At 39.9% G+C, this 20,793-nt stretch overlaps 1 protein-coding gene across 3 annotated transcripts in view; it reads left to right on the forward strand.

Moving 5' to 3' along the window:
- atp11a (ATPase phospholipid transporting 11A) overlaps positions 1-18,719 on the forward strand; it is a 53,499-nt gene extending 34,780 nt beyond the window's left edge. The window contains exons 17-33 of one of the 3 annotated variants that reach the window (XM_063465832.1): positions 24-97; positions 210-313; positions 3,944-4,125; positions 4,697-4,948; positions 5,032-5,209; positions 5,312-5,414; positions 5,715-5,860; positions 6,145-6,204; positions 6,284-6,411; positions 7,076-7,211; positions 8,535-8,558; positions 9,991-10,056; positions 10,142-10,245; positions 10,378-10,543; positions 13,387-13,505; positions 14,277-14,355; positions 16,303-18,719. In XM_063465832.1, the coding sequence (XP_063321902.1) occupies positions 24-97; positions 210-313; positions 3,944-4,125; positions 4,697-4,948; positions 5,032-5,209; positions 5,312-5,414; positions 5,715-5,860; positions 6,145-6,204; positions 6,284-6,411; positions 7,076-7,211; positions 8,535-8,558; positions 9,991-10,056; positions 10,142-10,245; positions 10,378-10,543; positions 13,387-13,505; positions 14,277-14,328 (1,894 nt within the window). In that variant the 3' untranslated portion in view covers positions 14,329-14,355; positions 16,303-18,719. Of the gene's footprint in view, positions 1-23; positions 98-209; positions 314-3,943; positions 4,126-4,696; positions 4,949-5,031; positions 5,210-5,311; positions 5,415-5,714; positions 5,861-6,144; positions 6,205-6,283; positions 6,412-7,075; positions 7,212-8,534; positions 8,559-9,990; positions 10,057-10,141; positions 10,246-10,377; positions 10,544-13,386 lie in introns of all 3 variants that reach the window. The other 2 variants (XR_010092068.1, XM_063465830.1) reach the window with 2 other exon arrangements.
- The last annotated feature ends 2,074 nt before the right edge of the window (positions 18,720-20,793 follow it).

Here is a 20,793-nt window from a genome sequence, read left to right on the forward strand (position 1 = left end):
GATTATCTTCCTGTTTTTATCAGGTTTGAACTGCTAGAGGTTTTGACATTTGACTCAGTCCGACGGAGGATGAGCGTTATCGTCAGGGCCAGCACTGGTAATGCGCACAAAACTATATATGTATATTCTTTATATTGATTTCTATCTGTCTGTGTTTATGTTTTTCTTTAATCCGATCCTCTTTTTTTTCTGTGTATGCGTTTGAGCAGGTGAGGTTTATCTCTTCTGTAAAGGTGCAGACTCCTCTATCTTCCCAAGGGTCATCTCAGGCAAAGTGGATCAGGTCCGAGCTCGAGTGGAGCAAAATGCAGTGGTGAGAGAGCACAAATACACACACACGCGCACACACACACACACGTGCAGGCTCACTCATCTTTCTCATATCGTTATAGGCTCATACAATATAACAGGAAGTTGTTTTTTCCTGAAGCATTTCTGAGAATTTCAGAGTTTATCTGATTATCTAAGTTCTTTGCATGGTTACAGTTTACACAACCACATGAGAAGCATCATGTAGTTCCATTAAACAGAACTTCTTTCTAAGTGGATCTGGTGTGACCTTTAATTGACAAAAGCACAAGTTTTTTTTTATTTATTTTTTATTAACATGTATTTAATAATTGTATCAGCACAGTCTTTCTATCTGTGGGACTGGCGTAGGATTTGGTCAGAAGATGGAAAGAAGCTTTCTTTAAATACTGAACAGAACCATAAACAGTGATGGACTCTGCATGCTGTTTTCTTTATATACCCACAAAATCCTTGTGGGAAAAGTAGTAAATACTAACTAGAAAGCGAAAATTTCAGAAGAAATTTTAAGTGTGCCTATGCCGCTGGTAAACAGTGTAGTTTGCCATTCATACAGCTACAGAGAGCAAAACTCAGCAGAGCAGCCATTCTCCACCATGAACTATGGTAAAAACAAACACCGCTCGCGCCTCACAGATGACAGCTTACAATTTTGGGTAAAGATGAAGTGACTTTGTACAGCCCCGATTTGCAGACGCTGTGCACATAGTTTCATGAGCAGAAGTCCCATTGTACCACGGCAGACCCGACAATGTTTGCATGAACACGCTTTGAAGCATTACGTTATGGACCACTTTTCACACATAGTTGGTGTACCCACACAGCCGGCTGTAGCTTTTCAACTCACAGCCTGACACACACCCAAAAAACAGCCGAGAGAGCACAGACTACGCCAGAGAGGCGTGATTGCAGATGCCGCTCAGGTGGGTCCACCTCCCCTGCAGCGGCACTGCAGACCACGCCCCGCCACACACATCAATCACGTAAAATAAATATTTATGCACTTTTGCATTCACTTTTTGTTTTTTGTTATTTTTACACAGTGTTCTGAATGATTAACAATGGTCTACAGCCAATCTTGTGTATTATTATACAAACTTTGGTTGTAAGATGCCCTACCTGGCCCCCTGGCAAAAGCTTTGCTAGATCCGCCCCTGCACAGTTACCAGCTGTCAGCTAAATAAAAAAGGAGCTTGGTGTTTATTTCTCTCAGAAATAGTTCATAACTTCCCTTCAACTCATTCATGTCACCTAAAAAAAAGGTAAACCTGTTTCTCCATCACCAGTTCAGCTCTAATGATTCGGTAAGGTCATCTCCTGGTTTCCACCAGCCGCTTCTACAGCTGTGGCTCCAGCAAACATCAGCTGATACTAGAAATTAAAATCAAATGAATTCTAACAACAGCTGATCAAGCTTAAACGTGCTGCTGTTGTTTAGCGCAATAAACAAACAAGAGAGAAAAGCCGATCATTGATCAGTTTCATGACTGAAGTTTGAACAGGCGAGAGAATGACAGGGGAGGCTGTCATAAAGTTCAACATCAGTAACTTAGCGCGCACACAGCTGTATAGAAACTCCGTCGTGCTAGCTAGCACGCAGTACGAGTTATTATAACTGATTGTAAAAAGTCAGCACAACGAAAATAAACTACACCTAAACTCGGTTTATATCTGACCCAAATAGAGTGCAGTTCATAACTTCTTACCTGAAATTCAGTTCACCTCACGCTCTGACCGGCAGCCGCCTGCTTCTCCTGCCTTCGGTTTCCCTGATCCACGATCTACCACCGGTCGATTGGCGGTCGCCTCGCCGCCTCTTATGTCTCGTTCCCTGCATGCTCTGTCTGACACACACCGGTGGATAGCTGCCCTCGGTTGTAGCTCCGTGTCAGCGACCACCAAACAACTCAGTTATTTTTTCCACATCGACCAGCATCTGGACAATCCACCGCCTTTCACTGTTTGTACCGTTACTAAAAAAAAACCCTCATCAGCTCATAAAAACGAAAAATAAGTCCAGCTTTGACCCTGAGTCAAAAAGACAGCCAGTTAGCTAGCTAGCTGTCTAGCTCTTTGCAGGCACCGAAACCATCAGAGCTAATATGGGATGTCTTGGTAACACAAGCAGATATTTGAAGTTTACATCTGGCCAATCCACCACCTTTCACTGTTTATACCGTTACTAAAATGAATAAATAAATAAATCATTTATTTATTTAAAATAAGTCCAGCTGTGACCACGAGACTTTACGAAGGACCGGGTGTGAAACCAGAGTAAGCCGCTCTCACTGTCATCCAGGCCGGCTGTAGCTTGTTAGCAAAGCCGCGCTAGCCACACTAGCCAGCTAGCCTCAAGCAGAAACGACATCGTCAGAACATTGTCGCTAATATGGGATGTTTTGACAAAACGAGCAGATATTTGAAGTTTACACACCTATATTCTCGCCTGAAAATATCTTAAAAGTTTATTTTGTGACCTAGAAACAGTATTAAGAGGAAAATAAAAACTAAGTGATGGCCGCCATTGTTTGACTCGGCAGAGGCGTGCTATGAATTGTGGGATATTGAGTTTTCCACCAAGCATTACCGTAACTTTTGAATGATTTGCGCAACCTTAAAAATTCCAATGGCTCCTGAAAGCAGCGACGCTGTGCGCACCGTTGATATTGTCATCATTACGGTAATCCAAATAAGGGTAGACAGGCCGTACTACTCCCGGCATACCACTAGAGAGAGCCAACACACCAAAAATGAAGTTTGAAATTTGTATCAGTGGGACCAAAAGATGGAGCCAACACACCACAAATGAAGTCTGTTTCTATGGCGCCAAAAGAAGAATCTTTCTAAATTTGCACTAAAATATTAATATTTAAAAAACTATAAAAGTCATAAACACCAAAAGTGTATACCATACTAGTCCAGCTCCAGCCGCACAAAATGATCTAACATATGTAACCCTATTGTCAAAACTGTTTGGCAGAGAAGCGCGGGAAATTTTTCACTAAAATATTAATATTTAAAAAACTATAATAGTCATAAACACCAAAAGTCATAGCACACCATTCCTGATCCAGCCGCACAAAATGAGGTAACATATATGAATCTTGTCTCAAAACTGCGAGGCGAGATTCGCTGCAAAATTTCAGGCGGAAACTGAAGAATAGTAATAATAATAATAAATCCGACGAATAGTAATATGTGTGCCTCTTGGCATAGGCACACATAATAAGTAGACAGATAGTAAGAGAGTGCACCTAACTAAGCAGTCAACTGCAAAATCTCATAATGACTTCCAAAGTGCAAAAATAAATATCGCAGTCTGAATAAGACTATTTAAAGTTCAGTTTACCCATGAAAATACCATGATAGCTTCAATTTGCATGCAGTAAAAAGCAGACGAGTGACACAAATGTTGCTGTGGTTGCAGCTACAGATAAATCACAGGTTTCTTTGGAAACTGAAAAATATGTGGTGAGTGTTGTACTAGTGAGGCTGAATGGGTAGTTGGCATCCACCCACCATACACTCACATTCAGAGGCTGTATTCAAGAAACAGTGTTTTAAGTAGATTCGTTTTTATTGAGTCTTAAATATATACCAGCCTAACCTTGTGTGAATCTCTGTTCTCCACCAGGAGGGTTTGAGGACACTTTGTGTTGCCTATCGCTCTCTGAGCCCAGAACAGTACGAGGAGGTTTTCCAACTGCTGAACAGAGCTAAGTTAGCATTACAAGACCGAGACAAACAGCTGGCAGAGGCTTACGACCTCATCGAGAAGGACCTGATACTGCTGGGAGCAACTGCTGTCGAGGACAGGTGCAGAATTTTTTTTGTTATTAAGGACACCTAAATGACAAATTATATCAACATCCTGCACTTTTTTTTCATCAAAAGTTTTCCTGTACAGCTGGTAGCTTGGCAACATAACCACAATTTACATTGCATGCTGTTGTCATTTCAGTTATTTGTCCTTCTAAGTGCAAATTTTACGTGAAATGCCCTTTCAAAAATTACACTTATGCACCTTTTTTTCCTATAAATGTCTAAACCTCTTCAGCTCAAGTGACTCTTAACATTACAGTAATTCTGTGTCTGCTGCCATGGACAGTGCTGTCCTAGTTCTGAGTGAACCAAAGTGAGTGAGGGAAAGTGGCAGTTTAACCCTCCAATCACACACGTGCCACTAAGGCAATTATAGTGCAGGCTTAAAACTACTTGTCAGCCCAGAGGGCGTTTCACCCATCCAGCACAGAGAGGAAATAATCCAAGTGCTGGAGTACTGCACAGTTGAGCTGTTGTTGAATAAAAGGCAAAGAGAAACAAAGCAAACCTATTTATTTAATGCAGCTAAAAACATGCCACCTCTTGTTTCTTGGCTGCGTACCAGGCTACAGGAAAAAGCAGCAGACACCATTGAGTCTCTGCACAAAGCTGGTATGAAGGTGTGGGTGCTGACAGGAGACAAGATGGAGACTGCAGCTGCAACGTGCTATGCCAGCAAGCTGTTTCATCGCAACACCCAAATCCTGGAGCTGACCACCAAACGCACTGAGGAGCAGAGCCTTCACGACGTCCTGTTTGAATTGAGCAGGACGGTCCTTAGGCAGCATGGGGGCATGACCCGGGACACCTTCTCTGAGTGGGTATTATGTTCACAGCATGCTTCAGACAGTGTCATCCTGCAGTTACTCGTATTTGACAGGTTTTGTGTTTTTTTTCCAGGCTATCAGGTGATTGCACCGACTATGGTCTGATCATTGACGGAGCTACCCTCTCTGCTGTAATGAGGCCCGACCAGGAGGGCTCAAACTCAGGGAATTACAAAGAGAAATTCTTGGAAATCTGCCGGAACTGCAGTGCCGTGCTCTGCTGTCGAATGGCGCCACTTCAGAAAGCACAGGTACAAAGGCCATCTGTACTCTGAATTTGCCAGTGAAACAGATGTTCTCACTCATGTCATTAAGATTCAGATGGACGCTAAGCTGAAATCCACAACCTGCAGATTGTCAAGTTAATCAAAGCCTCGGCGGAGCACCCAATCACGCTGGCCATTGGAGATGGAGCTAATGATGTCAGCATGATCCTGGAGGCCCACGTTGGTATTGGTTAGTATTCTGTCTATTCCTATGCAACATGCCACACTCTGGTAAAGTTTGTTTCCTTCTTAATACAGTAATAATACTTAATACTTCAATTTGAAGAAACTATAGAAATTCCTAAAAGCAGTCCCTTGTGTACAGAAGTCAGCAGTGTGTACAGCACCTGCTTTAACACAAAATCCTTTTCCACACAAAAACTGTACTTTTGAATTTCCAAAACGAAATTTATGCAGAAGTGTTAAAACTGTTAGAACCATACTATTATCATTGCAATAATACTTTGCCCTGTAAATTGTCACAACGCAGGCATTATGGGTAAGGAGGGTCGCCAGGCAGTGAGGAACAGCGACTACGCCATCCCGAAGTTCAAACACCTCAAGAAGATGCTGCTCGTCCACGGACACTATTACTACATACGCATTTCAGAACTTGTACAATATTTCTTCTACAAGGTAGTCGCCCTGAACGTTTTATGTAGAGTGTTTTGAGTTTACATTTTTTTTTAAACTTTGTATAGTTTTTTAAATTTGTTTTAAGATGATTGTAATTGCGGAGTCTGTGGCTTTAGCCTAAGTGTGCAGGAATGCTTTGTGTGAGATTTAATTTATTAATTTGTTTAGTTTGTTAATATTTCTAAGAGAAATATTCATATTTTTGATATTTATACTCTGTAAAATTAGCGTTCAGCAACAAAAAGACCTGTACACATTTAAATTGTTGTTCTTTCTTTTCGCAGAATGTCTGTTTCATTTTCCCCCAGTTCCTCTACCAGTTCTTTTGTGGCTTCTCACAACAGGTGTGCACTCACAAAACCTAAATACCATAAAAACAACAACAACAAAAATACTAACACAGCTCTCTTTCCCAAACCCCAGCCGCTGTATGACACGGCTTACCTGACTCTCTACAACATCAGCTTCACCTCGCTGCCCATTCTGCTCTACAGTCTCATCGAGCAGCACATAAATATGGACATCCTGAAGAAAGACCCTTGTCTCTACAGGTGGACTTCTGTTTAAGATTGTCATGTCAGAAATGTGTTGTTTAGTAAGACTGCAAATCGACCAGCTGGATCGATTCTAATATCACGTGTTCTTCAGGAACTTGTTCTCATGACATGAAAATTAGAAAAAGAAATTATCTGCATGTTTCAGTAATCCAGTTTTCTGCAGCAGATAATGAACCATCTGTTTTATGCAAAGCAGACTGCGTGGTAGTTGGATTCTTCCAGAGATGTACTGTAACAAGAACAGTGTTGAATTAAAGTCGTCTAAGCAACAGAAAATATAAATATTTCAATAATTCTTTAGACACTTTATACACTTTAAAAATCTAACAGCCTCCAGGTGCAAAGTAATAGCAGATGATTTGGTGCTTTACTCTGATTAATTTATATTTACATTACAGTTTATTTTACATCCATCATATGGCAGATAACCGCCTTCTTGGATTTGGTTTTGCATGTGTTCAGAGTTTGAAAAGCTACGTTTTTAGCTTTACTCTTAAGTTGTATTCTTTCAAAAAAGAATCAACCTTTCCCACAAACAATGACGCTGTTTGTATCGATGTATATATTATACTATTAGAGACTCATTGGCTGTGAGGCAGGCAGTGTACTGTGGTATTAATCTATAAACATGTGATCTCTGTTCTGTATATCTACACAGAGATATTGCTAAGAACTCTTTGCTGCGGTGGCCCACCTTCATATACTGGACAGTGTTGGGCGTTTATGATGCAATTGTGATGTTCTTTGGTGCTTACTTCCTCTTTGACAACACCACCTTCACCAGCAATGGACAGGTAACCTTGTGGCTTTGACAGGCTCTTTAATTGAAACAAGGAGAAAAAGGCCTGGAAAATATTTAAAGTAAAGTTCAAAGTAAAGGAAAAATAGTAACTGGCTATTTCATCTATAGGCTACTTCAGTTTTCCACAAGCTCCATCTGTTTTCTGTTTGTCATCTGACTTTTTAGTCTTCTTGGGATGTTTTGGGTTTAGTTAGGGAACATAGTGACAGTTTTTTAGACCTCAGCTTGTTCCTCAACCACTTTTTGCTCTGTAAGTTAAAACAAAATGGATTTACTTTTAAATATACTGGCTGTACTGTACTTAGCTGACACTTATTAATGGCCTGGCTAATGCCTGACACGTAGCTTATTGTGTTGCTTGCAGAAACTGATCAAGTTGTAGCACAAACTAACATTAAACCTATAGTGTAAATGGATCTGGTATTATAAATGTATTTTCCTGACACTGCACATTATTTCGTTTGAAAAAGTAACTATCTGGTAGTTACATGTAGTTATGAGGTAATTATGGTAATGGTAAAGTCAAGTAATTACTCATAATAATGACCTTGTACTGGATGGTTATTTATTATTTTGATCTAATTTACATTATTTATTTCACTTGAAAATGCAGGTTGTTGGCTGATAAAGTTTGAAGACTATTTTGCCTTTTAGTAAATAATATTTAATGTCAGTTGGATATTTATATATATATAGATGTTTAAGTAAAATCTGATGACGTGTGGTTTATATCTAAGGCCTGATTTAGACTTCTGCGGGAAATCTTTTTAGAGCCTATGACATAACCTACATAAGTGGCCGATGCTATTGGCAGGATTCACACTCGTGCTGGTGCATTATGTGGTAATTACCATTTGGTCGTGTCCCGGTGCAGTGCTGGCCGACAGAAACAGATAAAATACTGGGATTTTTTCCGTCCCACGGAGGTCCACGCCAGGTTACGCCATAGGCTTTAGAGGGGTTTGCGGTTACGCTGCAGGTAACAGCATAGATTTCCCACTGAAGCATAAATCTCTAGTAAGACACGACAGCATGGCGGGGTTCCCACCATCTTCCTCTCTGTTCTCTGTTTGGTTTGTTTAATTTCTCAAGCTGCATTACTCTCCCAGAAACATGTTGAACTGTTTTTGAGTTGCTTGATTTCACTTGGTTTTTCTTCTTCTTTTTTTTGCATCTAATTCTTTTCTCGTTTTTTTCCTTTCAGCCATAAAACTGTTTATGTTATTATGATTTTCTTCTGGTCACATGCTCTTCTTCTTCCTATCCTCTTACCTTTGTGTTGCTTTTTCTTTTTGCTTCTCTTTCCTCCTCCCAGCTAATGACAACCAACACACAGATGGTAAGCCTGTCGCTGTCTCTCTGTCGTCTCTCCTTAGTTTCACTTCCCTGTTTCGCCACCGTCACACAGCCCGATACAAACTGCTGTTCATCTCATGTCCGGCCCTCAGTGCTTGCTGTAGATACGTCAGCTGTAGGCTTTTCTGTAGCGACTCGCTGTTTCCCAGACCCATGCTCATGTGTCCAGCTGTCAATGACCAAACACCTTAGTTATACATCCCGTGTGCTTTGTTTGTGGCAGATGTTAGGACTTCTCTTAAAAGTAGGGCATAAGTGCTCCTGCTTCCATTATGTAACAGTTAGAGATCATTGCCTAAAACATTACAACTTTTTATAGGATTACTTATAAACACATAACAGAAGTGGTAATATCTTTATCTGACAGGAAGCAAATCTGAAGCTTTTGAAATGTTAGAAAAAGAGAAGGAGAAAGAAAAACATTGAAATGCATCTGATCAATGATAAAATCATTTTTCTGCCTCATGCGAGTGTTTCTGTAGCGCTACAGTTTATGTTGTAATGTATCTGATAGTATCTTGTACTATACTTGTACTAACAATGTAAAAATCAGAGCTGCATTTGGAAGCTGCCTCTGAAAAGCTTTTATTTGATCATTTCATGCTCATCATTTTTATTGTTTAACTTTATTTATTACGTTTCACCCAAGGTACCTGTTTTTAGCCAAAGTGTAGTGTAGCCCAAGTAGTTAGATGACCTTCAGTGTACCCATACTTTAAATTTTATGATACTAGTTCATTTTTGGTTTTGGGCTTCATCTTATTGCCACAGGCCTGTGAAAAACAGTAAATTATGCAACAGTCACTTCTCAGTTATGGTGTGCTAGAATCACTATGTTCTCCATGTACCTCTTAATATGACACCTCAGAATAATTTCAATAAAGGGAAAATATGCCAGTTTTAGTGCTGCACAAAATGTTGAAGGAGCTCATTGTCGTAAGTTGTAGTGAAGAGGCTGCCCTGCATCGTGGTGGTCTTAAATTTGCCCGATGACTTATTTAGTGTTCATGTAAAAGGGTTTCACTCACAGAAGAGACTGATAGGAATATTCAACTATACAACCACATCATCCTCCTGTTTTCCATCCATCAGTCATCTGATAACCAGCTCCTCACCTGAATGTTGCTACCTGAGCACCCTGCCATCTGTTTGATTGATTGATTCCTTACTTTGAAAATGTCAACTTTTACCTCATAGCCTAGTCATGTCATCCGAAAAGCATGTTAACACAGGTGTGCTGAGCATTTAAGTACTGAATAAGCATAAGTCAAATTATTTACTTTAACAGTTGCTTAGAATCTGTTTTCATCAAACATACAATAAAATATAACAAAAAAAACAAAACAAGAAGTTGAAAGTGTTTCATGCACAAATCTCCTGATCAATAACAGCAGCTGCTTTTTTACCTTCTGCAGATGTTTGGAAACTGGACATTTGGGACACTCGTCTTCACTGTGCTAGTCTTCACTGTTACATTCAAGGTAACCACACAGACACATCAGAACATCACAGAAACACCCAGGCAAGTGTGGCTCGAGTCTCACTTCTATCGTCTCTGTGTCGTAGCTGGCCCTAGATACTCATTACTGGACTTGGATCAATCATTTCGTTATCTGGGGCTCACTGATCTTCTTTGTGGTATTCTCCCTGCTGTGGGGCGGAATCATCTGGTATGATTAAAGAAATATTTGCGTATTTAAATGCTGGATGGATTTCTTAAATGTTTACTTGATGTAAAACTGTGTCAGTCAGAGTGATGTTTTATTGCATTTGTTTTCATGCAGTCCTTTCCTCTCTTACAGGCCATTCCTCAACTACCAGAGGATGTACTATGTGTTCATGCAGATGTTGTCCAGTGGCCCAGCCTGGCTCAGTATAATCCTTTTGATAACAGCCAGTCTGTTGCCAGATGTGGTGAAGAAGGTCATATGGAGGACACTGTGGCCCACCACTACTGAGCGCATACAGGTGGGTACAAATGCTTGCAGAAATAGAGAGTAATTGCATAAAAAAGACTAATCTTTTTTAAAGTATTATGGATATTTTGGAATAATTGCAGTAATGCAAGAAGACTGATGACCACACATCCCGTAAATATTTTGCTTCCTGCCAAAGTAGGACGTGTCGTTAGCCATTACTTCATTTGTTCTTCAAGAAAGGTCGCTGCTTCTTTTCTACATGAATATTAATAATGAAAAATGCAAGAAAGCTCAGTTTACACAGGTCAAACAGCGCCCCCTGCCTTTTGCAAGGCAGAAATCAATTTTGTATATTTACCTTCAAGCTACCTCCGTTTAAACAATTTACTGTTTATTATTAACTGGGATGTTTCAGTACCTGACATGTCGAACTGACAGTTGTGGGTCAACAGAGGTATGCAGGGTGTGGCTACATCCCTGCTTTGGTAGTTAAGCCTCTGTGTCTGTGTGCAGCGCTCCTTTAATTTTTAAGACGGGTTCGCACGATAGTGTGTATTTTTTTTAGCAGCTAACACTCACTCTGTGTTTTATCAATGGAGAATAAGAACAGTGTCCTCTGCTGAACCAGGAGTGCCTCTAAAGGCATTAATTGTTAATGGGTTGCAGTGTGGAAATGTGCATTATAGTTTCATAAACAGTGTATAAAAGAAGGAAAATTGCAATCGAAACTTTATTTCCAGAGCAGTTTTGAAAATGAACGTTAAAAAATGCTGCACAGTAAGAAGAAAGAAGGAAAGATGGGATAAAAAAAAAACCATCCTGCTTATGTAACAAAGAGAATAAACTCAAAGCTATGCACTGATTTGAACTCAGTTATTTATCTGATGCATACTGATTCATCAGGACTGAAAGATTGGACCAGAAAAACATGATTAGGTGTATAAACACTGACATGTGGCTCAGAAATAATGAATGGCAGAAGGCATTCATTAGCAGCAAAATACTGAAATATTCAGTATTCCACTGAAAGTTGACAGAAGAAATTATGCCCATAAAAAAATAAGATATAATGATACATAATATATGAAGCACTGGGATCCAGTTACAGTGGAGTTACTGAAAAACACAACACAAATGTTGTTGTATGAGTAGGTGCATTGTATGGATAGCACTGGATGAGTGATGTCAGCCTTTCTAGGAAGGCTGACAAGTGCAGTCTGCTTCACTTCCTTTTCCTACAGATAGTAATTATTTCTCCCTCTACATCCCAAACTCCTTTTCCTATAACCTCCCTGATAACTGTGGTTGTGGAGAGCTAACAACCATCACCAAAGACTTTCCAGTATGATCCAGTCTCTCCTGAGAAGCCTAACAAGAATGTTTACATGCTGCTGTCTATCTCATAGACTGATCATGTGGCATTTTGGAAGATCTGATATGTTTCTTTCCCAGCTGTAACTCTTCCCTGCCTTTGTTCACCCCTCCTGATCTCTTGCTTCCTCCTCCTTCTCCCTCTGTGGTTCTCCTCCGTGGCAGACTAAGCGTCGGTGCCTTGCCTCCGAGCCTTCCACCATCTTTATGCTGTCTCAGACCTCCAGCAGAATCAGTTTCTAACCCAGCCCTTCTGTAGGTGACCCTCTGCCTTTCCTACTGTCTCGTCTTTCTCTTTATTTTCCTTTCAGTCTGTATCCTGTTACTTTGTCATTTCCACTGTTTTGCATGAAGTTACAGTCTTATCTGACTGCATGCCTGTGCATCTACATCTTGATTCAGTGTGGCCTTAATCACCTTTTGTTTTAGAAACCACTCTTACTTTGATGCTTCAATTTTGAGTCCGTATGGTAGATGTGTTTGTCTTCAAATGTGTGTGTCTGTGTGTGTGTGTGTGTGTGTGTGTGTGTGTGTGTGTGTGTGTGTGTGTGTGTGTGTGTGTGTGTATATTTGCAGCAAGGGAGAGATAATAAAAGGTATGAGAGGGCCCTGGCCTACATGAGCTCTGATTCCTTGTTGATGGAGTAGCTGTCACAGAAGCCTACAGGGTTTCAGCACGGTAAAATGCACACGTTGCTGCTGTGTGTGATGGTGGGTTAACTGGTGTGGTGTGCGGTTTGACTTTGGGTTGTTGTACTTGACTAACACAAGGGTTGGAATGTGTGCTTTATTTGTATGAAGGTCCTAAAAGCTCAACCATTTTCTAAGGTCTTTCAACTGACTTTACTTCCAGCTGGGTGATTTCTCACATGGAGCTTTAGCACCATCTAGTGGTATGATGTATTGCTGCAGAGACAGAAAAGTAATATTGCAGAGGAAATGAATGCATGTTTAGCTTTTTGTTGACATTTGCATGTTTTTGGTGTTTATGATTTATTATTTTTTTGTTGCTTTTAACATGCTTGCTTTTGTACCTGAACAGAATGGATGGAAAATTTAACCTCACAGCTGGCAAATTAAAGTAAAGGAAATGAAATACTTTATTAATTTAAAAACAACTGAAGCTTGAGGATGTAGCACTGTGCCCAGGATCAGGTGCCTGCAGTATGCAGATGTATTCATATTTGTTAGTTATAATGAGCATTAATAAGTTGCTCTAACAGCACATAATGCTCATTGCTCTCATTAAGCCTTGGGGGCATTGATGGGGTTGATGGCTGTCAGGTGAAGAGTCCTGGTTTACAGGCAGTTTTGTAGTTCAGGACCTCACAGAGGCATTGTTACAGGATGGAGACTTGACTCCACCAAGTCACATGCTATCTGTTCAAACTATGGCCAGCTGTGACGTGTTACCACCTTCTTCTTTTGCATTACTCCACAAGTGCCATGTTTTATTCTTTACTTTCTCTGAACTTTCTCTTCCTCCTTGTCCCCTTTTCCTCCCTTTGTACCCTCATACAGAATGCAGATAAACTCTACAAGGGCCAGCTGTCTGAGTTCACCCCCTTGGCTTCCCTCCACGCTCCGTCTAAGGGTAGCAGCCACCGGCGAGGCTCGGAAAACCAAAGGAACCCTCGAAGGTCTGAACCCTTTACCAAGAAAGTCATGTTCACACGCTGGCAAAAAGCGCCAGACTACTGCACCTTCACCCCCCTCCTCCGGTTTGCTGATAGCTCCCGCCATTCAAGGCAGGGGTACAATTACAGCGGGGCCGGGCCTGAGACCTCAGTCTAATTTATTTCTTTTTCTCCGGGTATTTTTTTTTAAATCTTATATTCTAATATCAGAAACAATGTCATCCACATGGAGTTACTCAGATAAATTGGTGGAAAGCAAACTTGGAGCTTACTTACTTACTTTGACGTTACTGAGTTGGAGTAAAATAATAAACAGTTGAGGAGACTGCAATGCTAAGTGACCTTCATAATTTCTGTCAAGTTAGCAGCCAACTGTGGCGCAAAGCACTATTGGACGGCTCTGGAATGGACCCCGTCGGCAGGGCCTGGTTCGCTGCCACAACGTGCAAAGGGCTCAGTGTAATGATGTCACAGCAAACAAACTGACTCGAGCTTTGGTTTCACATGAAAAATATGTGCACTGGCCCTTTACGCCTGCCTGCCTGCCTTTGATGGTAGCTGAAGTGTACTTTACTCTGATTATTAGGGTGTTTTAATGGCTATTGTGATAATCATGCTGATGTTCTATGACCGGACTGATGATGATGATGATGATAATGAGGACGACTGTAGAAGTGCTCGAGCTAGCTTAAGCTTTCTGTGATCAAACATTTTCTTGTCTTCAGTCGCTGCCATCTGTCTTTATTCCCTTCTGTCTGTTTTGCCTCTTTTTAGGACTAACTGGTGTTGCCTGTGTGCAAACATGTTATCCAGAAACACTGCTTAGGACTCTGGGATCAGAAACTGCATCATTGTAAGGAGGGTTGTAGTAGAAGGAAGAATAAATGTTGAAAAATTAGTCTATGGAGCCCGGAAGTAGCCGTATAGGGGAATTAAATCATTTTATATCGGGATGAGATACAATTTTTTCTTAATTTCTGATTCATTTGTGCAAACGATACAGCAAGCTGATTGTCCTAACTTTGATTAGATGGCAAACGGTGGTCAAGTCAGTTAATAATGACAGAAAAGCGTAGCTCATGGTGCTTTCTGTGTCACAATATGTCTGGTTTAAAAACGTGTGGGGAGCTTTGAAAGCTCTTAAACTAGCTCACCCTTAACGACAAAACACAGAAAAGCCTCTTGGCTGTCATAAACATGAAGCAATAATTTAGAGTAAAATGATCTTGAAATAGAAAAAGAAAAACAAAGGTTCAAATAGGTTTAAATAATTTGTCATTAAGAAATATATGCTGGTGACAGTTTAACAGTTTACTTAAATAACAAAAATACATGGAAAATTTACATGTAATCTGATTACTTAAAGTCAGTATTTTGAGCACGATTATGTTTTTTAAATGTAAGCTGAAATGCAACAAGTGCAAATATTGTAGGCAAATTACAATTTTTCCCCTTTTTGTTATCCTGTTTCCATGGTAATTTGTTACTTTGATAGTAAAATTGAAACACTTGATTAAATATGTAATAAATATATATATCTATCTATCTATATATATATATATATAATAGTTACATTTTGTTTTATAAAGTGAACAAAAGCAGTGTTTAAGTCGATACCAAAGCCAACATGTATGCATTGAGATCATCATCATACTGTACAGCACATAGGGTGTGAATACAGAGAATGCAAACGGCACAAATAGACTAAAACATGGGAACGAGTCATATTGCACGTACGCATCTCATTGGCTACTCCTGGGCTCCAATAGCAGAGTCAGTAGGAGTTGGTCTTTGTGAGCAATTATTGTTTTATCATGTTATACATCCAACATTTAAACTTTCAGAGTCACATTTAGGTAGCTTAGAGCTTTGGTGTGATAGAAGTTTGCGTGCGTATCTGTGTGTGCTGATAGAAGACTGTGTGTCTGTGTGTGTATCTGTTAATCTCCATCTGTCCTATCATCTTGAACATAGATTGTAAACTTACCTTATCTTTAGATGACTAAATGTCTTGTAGTAGAACACAGAGGAACTGCTTGTGTGACCGCTACCTGGCCGTTTCTTATTGCCTTAATGTCGTCTTGTAAACTCTGCTGTATTTTTCACTGATATCATTTACCAAAGAAACAGCAGGTAATGCTTTATGACCACCTTTAGATAATAGCTGGTTGCTTGTATTTACTTTGATTGAAGCACTTTAAAATGATATATATTTCTCCTTTTAATATAATTCACTCAAAGTGCCCCAAATGGTTTGATGCCTTAAATAAATATCAAATCATTGATAATGTATTAAATTATGAAACAAACAGCCGGCACAACCAATTCAAAGAAAAAAAGGAATCGAGATAGAAACACTTTTTTTTACAATGGCCGTGAGAGGACCTTTAACTGACCAGTAACACAGAAAAGTGCCCTCTCATATTCTGTGTACAGTAGAAAATGGCAGAATAAGTATATATGGGGTTCTTTAAGTGCAAAAAAAAAAAAAAAATTGCATGTACAAAAAATGTGAAAAAAATCTATTTTAATAATGTGACAGAGAAGCGAGCGTCTTAATATCCTTTCATACTCATTTTCCACCTCATCTCAACAGAATAAGATGCTTTTTAGCTCTGCAGATCAGGTTGATTGTAGCATCTAACAGTTTAGTGCTCCCGCCCTTAAAAGCCTTATAACGGTGTTACAGAAATCTAATGAGATTCTCCAGCTTAAAAAAAAGGGCCTTTACAGTGCGCTCTTTGAATTCTGTCTCACACTTTCCTGTTTCAACTCGTACCCTCTGTCTCTCTCCTTCTAGCTCTCTCTCTCTCTCTCTCCCTCACACCCTCCCTCTCTTGAAGCGATGTTGAAGCTGTTCCTACCTCTGTGACAGTTGTCTCCATCTGCCTCATCATCATCATTTCATCCGTCCCCTTCTGCGTCTTCTCTGCCGTTCCTCCGTTCATACATCGACTCATCCATCGTGAGACAGTAGATCTGATGTTTTTAGTTCTATGAACCAAAGCCTTGTTGCTGCTAGAGATTCTTTAGCTGCTTTACATTAGGTGCCTTGTGCTAGTTTTCACAGCCTGTCTTTGCTTTGCTTTGTGGTCAATTTGATACTGTTAATAGGCGCTTCAATGGTACAAGGGCACAGCAGATGATGGATGTAACTGGAGGAATGAAATAACTACTGTAGGTGAAAAGGTGAATGTGAAATCGAGTTTTTATGCAGACTTCTACTGAACAAGCAGAACTGACATACAATCAATGAACAAATACCACTTATGTTTAGTATCTGTTTTTTTATAGCTTGTATTCAATTTTTTTAAAATAAATGCCCATGAGGGCATTTGTCTCTGAAATGTTATTTTTTAATTGTTTTTGATTATGTACAATGTGGAAAATTCTCCCTTTTATGACCACAGACTTGAAGAGCTCCAGCTCTGCTTTTTCCAATCAGCTACAGGTGATCAATGGTAGTTTTTCTTTTCTTTTGTTTTTTCCATCTCCAAGTTTTGGAGATTTAAAGTTGATGGTAAAGCAAAAGGGTTTCTTGTACTTTTGGAATTGTCTAAAATGAAGGGTTGCTTTGGCCAAATTCTAAAAAGTAAAAGTAATTTGTGTTGCTGCTTTACGCACCAAAAAAAGAAGAACATTCCAGATTGATCTGCTTAGTAGAGCCCGACTGATTTATCAGCCAGCCGATATTTATCGAATGATATTAGCTATTCGCCGATGTACTGGCGAATAGCTACAGGTAATCTGAGCAGGCTGAGCCTAAATAAGCAAACTGATAACTACACGTGACAAATATTAGGGGAATGTGTTTTTGTACCTGAAAGGGAGAAAAAAATCAGCACATATATCAGAAAATTGGATTTTTAAATCACCATATATCGGTATCAGTTTAAAAAAAATCATATATCTGTCGGGCTCTACGACTTAGAACAATTGAAGTAAGTTAGAAGAAACTGGATTTTTGTTGTTTTTGTTTTTTTTATCTGAATGAAGAAAACAAAGATCCTGTCCCTCCTTTTATTGTTTGCCCTGAATTCTGATTGGCCTTTGGACTAGAAAGATGTTTTTCATTGTAAACAATGTACCAAGGCTTCAGTACCTTAACTGCTAAAGAATCACACAAATAACACAACAATTGTTAATGAAATGGGAGGGGGAAAAATAGAAAAGTCTACAATATAATGCCATGTGAGAGCTGACAGACACTATGACCACAGGACTAAACTAGCTGGGAGAAGCAATAAGTATAATCAAACTGAAGCTGCTTGTAAATGCTCTCTGCAACAAATGTGACCTCTTAGCACTAGCTAAGCGACAGAGAGTCACTTATATTCAAATGTCAACCATGACAGTGAAGAATCCATTATCCTATCCTGTCTGAGATCTCAGATCAGTACTTACACAGCGGTGACTAAGCATGGTCCTTATTCTTTAACTGATGAAAGTTCTTGGATGGATTAATTCTTTCTGTAGTGGGTTAGGGGACTACTTCAAAATGAAAACACCCTTTCATATTTATGGTTGTGGTTGGTCATTGAAACCTGACATACTACTGACACTTGGAGGCATCTGGAAGTCTCAATAACTTACAAAAATGAAAAGTTACTGCACTGCTATTTTGGGGGAGGGGTATCTGAGAAACCCCTCTTTTTTTGTTTTACTTTTCAGAGACAGTATTTAATGTGTGTCTTGTTTATATCTCAGAGTATTCCAACAAACAAACTGGATTGTGGCAAAAAAAAGTGGACACGTGTATGTCTGTATGCATAGCTTTAAACGAAAGGACAAAGAGATTTGTGGTGTTAGTTGTTTCTCGGAGGTACCCCTGCACTGAACCGTCGTTCCTGAGGACCGACACCTTGCTGTAGAAACTTTGAAAGCCATCAACAGACCTGCACCAGTCCCTCCTGTCCACACTGAATCTTTGAACTGACGGCCTTTCAACTCAAATGTTATCTTTTTTTTGAAAATGTGTTATTGTATAGCGAGCTGTACTTCACATAACTGGCAGTATCTACGAACTGAGATACAGTACTGTATATACATATATGAACAATATTTAAATGTAGTTATGTTAATGAATGTACAGTTTTTGGGGCTCTTTTTGTATACAGTTTTTAAACGGTCATATCTTGTGGATTTTTGCCAACCTTTCTGTGGCTGTAAATGGCAAACATCTGTACATTTGCTTGGAAATAAAAGCGAAAATGTGTTACAAAATTCTTCTTATGAAAAAAGCTGCACTACACGCTTCAGCCAGAAGGGTGCAGCCGAGTGCTTCTGATGTGCTGCTGAAGGCTGAAGGAGCTGACAAGTCAACATATGTGAAGCTGATGAAATTAATCAAAAGTTTCTTTAGTAGAGAGATCGTGTGTGTGTCTGTGTGTGTGTGCGCGCAACCCACCTGTGTGCACTCCTGTGTTGTGTTGTCTCAAGCTCAAATACTGGCTGTGTTTAAAAACAACACAGGAAATGGTTAAAAAAGTCATTTTTTAAAATTTATTTATGTTTTGGATTTAATATGTTCCCCAAAGTTGCTCCAGGGCTCCTGTCTGCACCATCTGAGGACGTCAACAAGATTAGGATGGAGGTTTTTGGATCGATTGGTTTCCCTTCATCCTTTTCACTTCTCATCTGCGCTGATCTCCACGTCCTCTCCTCCACAGCTGGCAGCCGATGAGACCTGCAAGTGTGTCTGACAGGGATAGAGAAATATCTAGGGCAAGACTGTCAGAGGTGAAATCTGGGGAAGAAGAAGAAGAAGGGGGGAGGGGGGGATTGCACAGAAAAAGAAAAGTAGATATGAAATGCTGCATCGTGTTTATATTGTATAAGGTTTTTTTCTTTTTTAAATAATGTTTTTTATCACGAGTTAAAGTGCAGTGACTCATGCAGTCACCTTTCAGATCGAAAAACCAAAAGTCTTCTGAAAAACTTCAACCATAAATACGCAGTGTGAAGACCTTTTTAAACTAATCTTTACGGTGTCTTACTTAGTAGAGACTCCAAAATTATATAGAATGGTGGGCGGTGTAATTTAAGGTGTAACAGAGTCCTTTACAACCTCCTCATCACCTGTTTCCTTCTTCTCGCGCTGCTTGAGGTTGGATTGCTCGGAGCACTTTGGTGTGTGCTTGCGAAGGTTTCGTGACAAAGACGGGAGATGAATTCACACCCCCAAGTAATGAAACGGTGGAGACAGAAATGGGACTGGCAGAGGAAAAATCTGGATGTGGCTCCCAATCGGAGACGGCGTATCTGTCACATATATAAGGGCCACACTTATCTCCCTGAAGCTGCAAAGAGCAACTCTGGAAGCAACAGGTGACTGTTTTAAAAATACAAGCTTTCAATAGGCGCTAATCCTGTAAGTCCTCTTTTTGAAATAAGTGTTGAAGTTTGACATGTTTTTTTTTTTTGTTGGGAAAAGCACTTTAGCCCAGAGTTAAAACTAGACTGCTAACTCAACTGAGCACAAGGAGGTGGAAATAGGCGGAAATGGCAAGCGGTCCAAAGGTAACAAAATCCACCTACTAGTGCCCCTAATGCTCATTATTCAGCAAGTTTTATCTCATTTGCTTAATCCTCACAAAAGCCTCCATGTGGAACCGCTTCCCCCATCCAAACAGGAGACTCTGGGATGTTCATGGTCCCCAGTCAGGAAACACTTCAACCTCCAGTAAAATTTGGATTCGTCTTTGTTTTCCACTTTGGCTTTTGTACGGATTAAGCAAATGAGATATAGCATGTTAATTAGTGAACTTTACAGGTGCTGGTAAGCTTTTTTTTTTTTTTTTAACCTGTCTTGGTGTCAAGTTAAAGTAACCAACAGACATTTTTTTTCATTGAGATGAAAGTGAATGTGTGTGTGTGTGTGTGTGTCTGTGTGTTTTCTCACCCTCTTTATCTGTGGATGGAGGGCTCTTTTTCTCTTCCAGCTGTGATGGCCCTCTTTTACAGTCCCAGTGCCACTACACACTGCCACATCCTCCTCTCCACCCTTAGATGGGTTAAATGTCTCGGGCTCTCCACACTGACAGTTTTAACTCAACTAGTTGCTCCCAACAGATGGCACAGGAAGGCTTCAATTCTTCTACACACACCCAGGATGTCCTAGGACTCAAACACACATGCAATGTTTTTTTGGGGGAAGCACAACCTCACTGTACTGTTCTCTCTATAGAGGCCTTTTTAAATATTAAAGTAGACTTACTGTGATGATTTCAGTCTCTGTATTTAATTAGATTTGTATTATTCAGAGCTGTATTTAGGTTATACGTGGCCTTAC

The sequence above is a fragment of the Pelmatolapia mariae genome, linkage group LG23 (genome assembly GCF_036321145.2).
Source record: "Pelmatolapia mariae isolate MD_Pm_ZW linkage group LG23, Pm_UMD_F_2, whole genome shotgun sequence".
NCBI classification, from domain to species: Eukaryota; Metazoa; Chordata; class Actinopteri; order Cichliformes; family Cichlidae; genus Pelmatolapia; species Pelmatolapia mariae.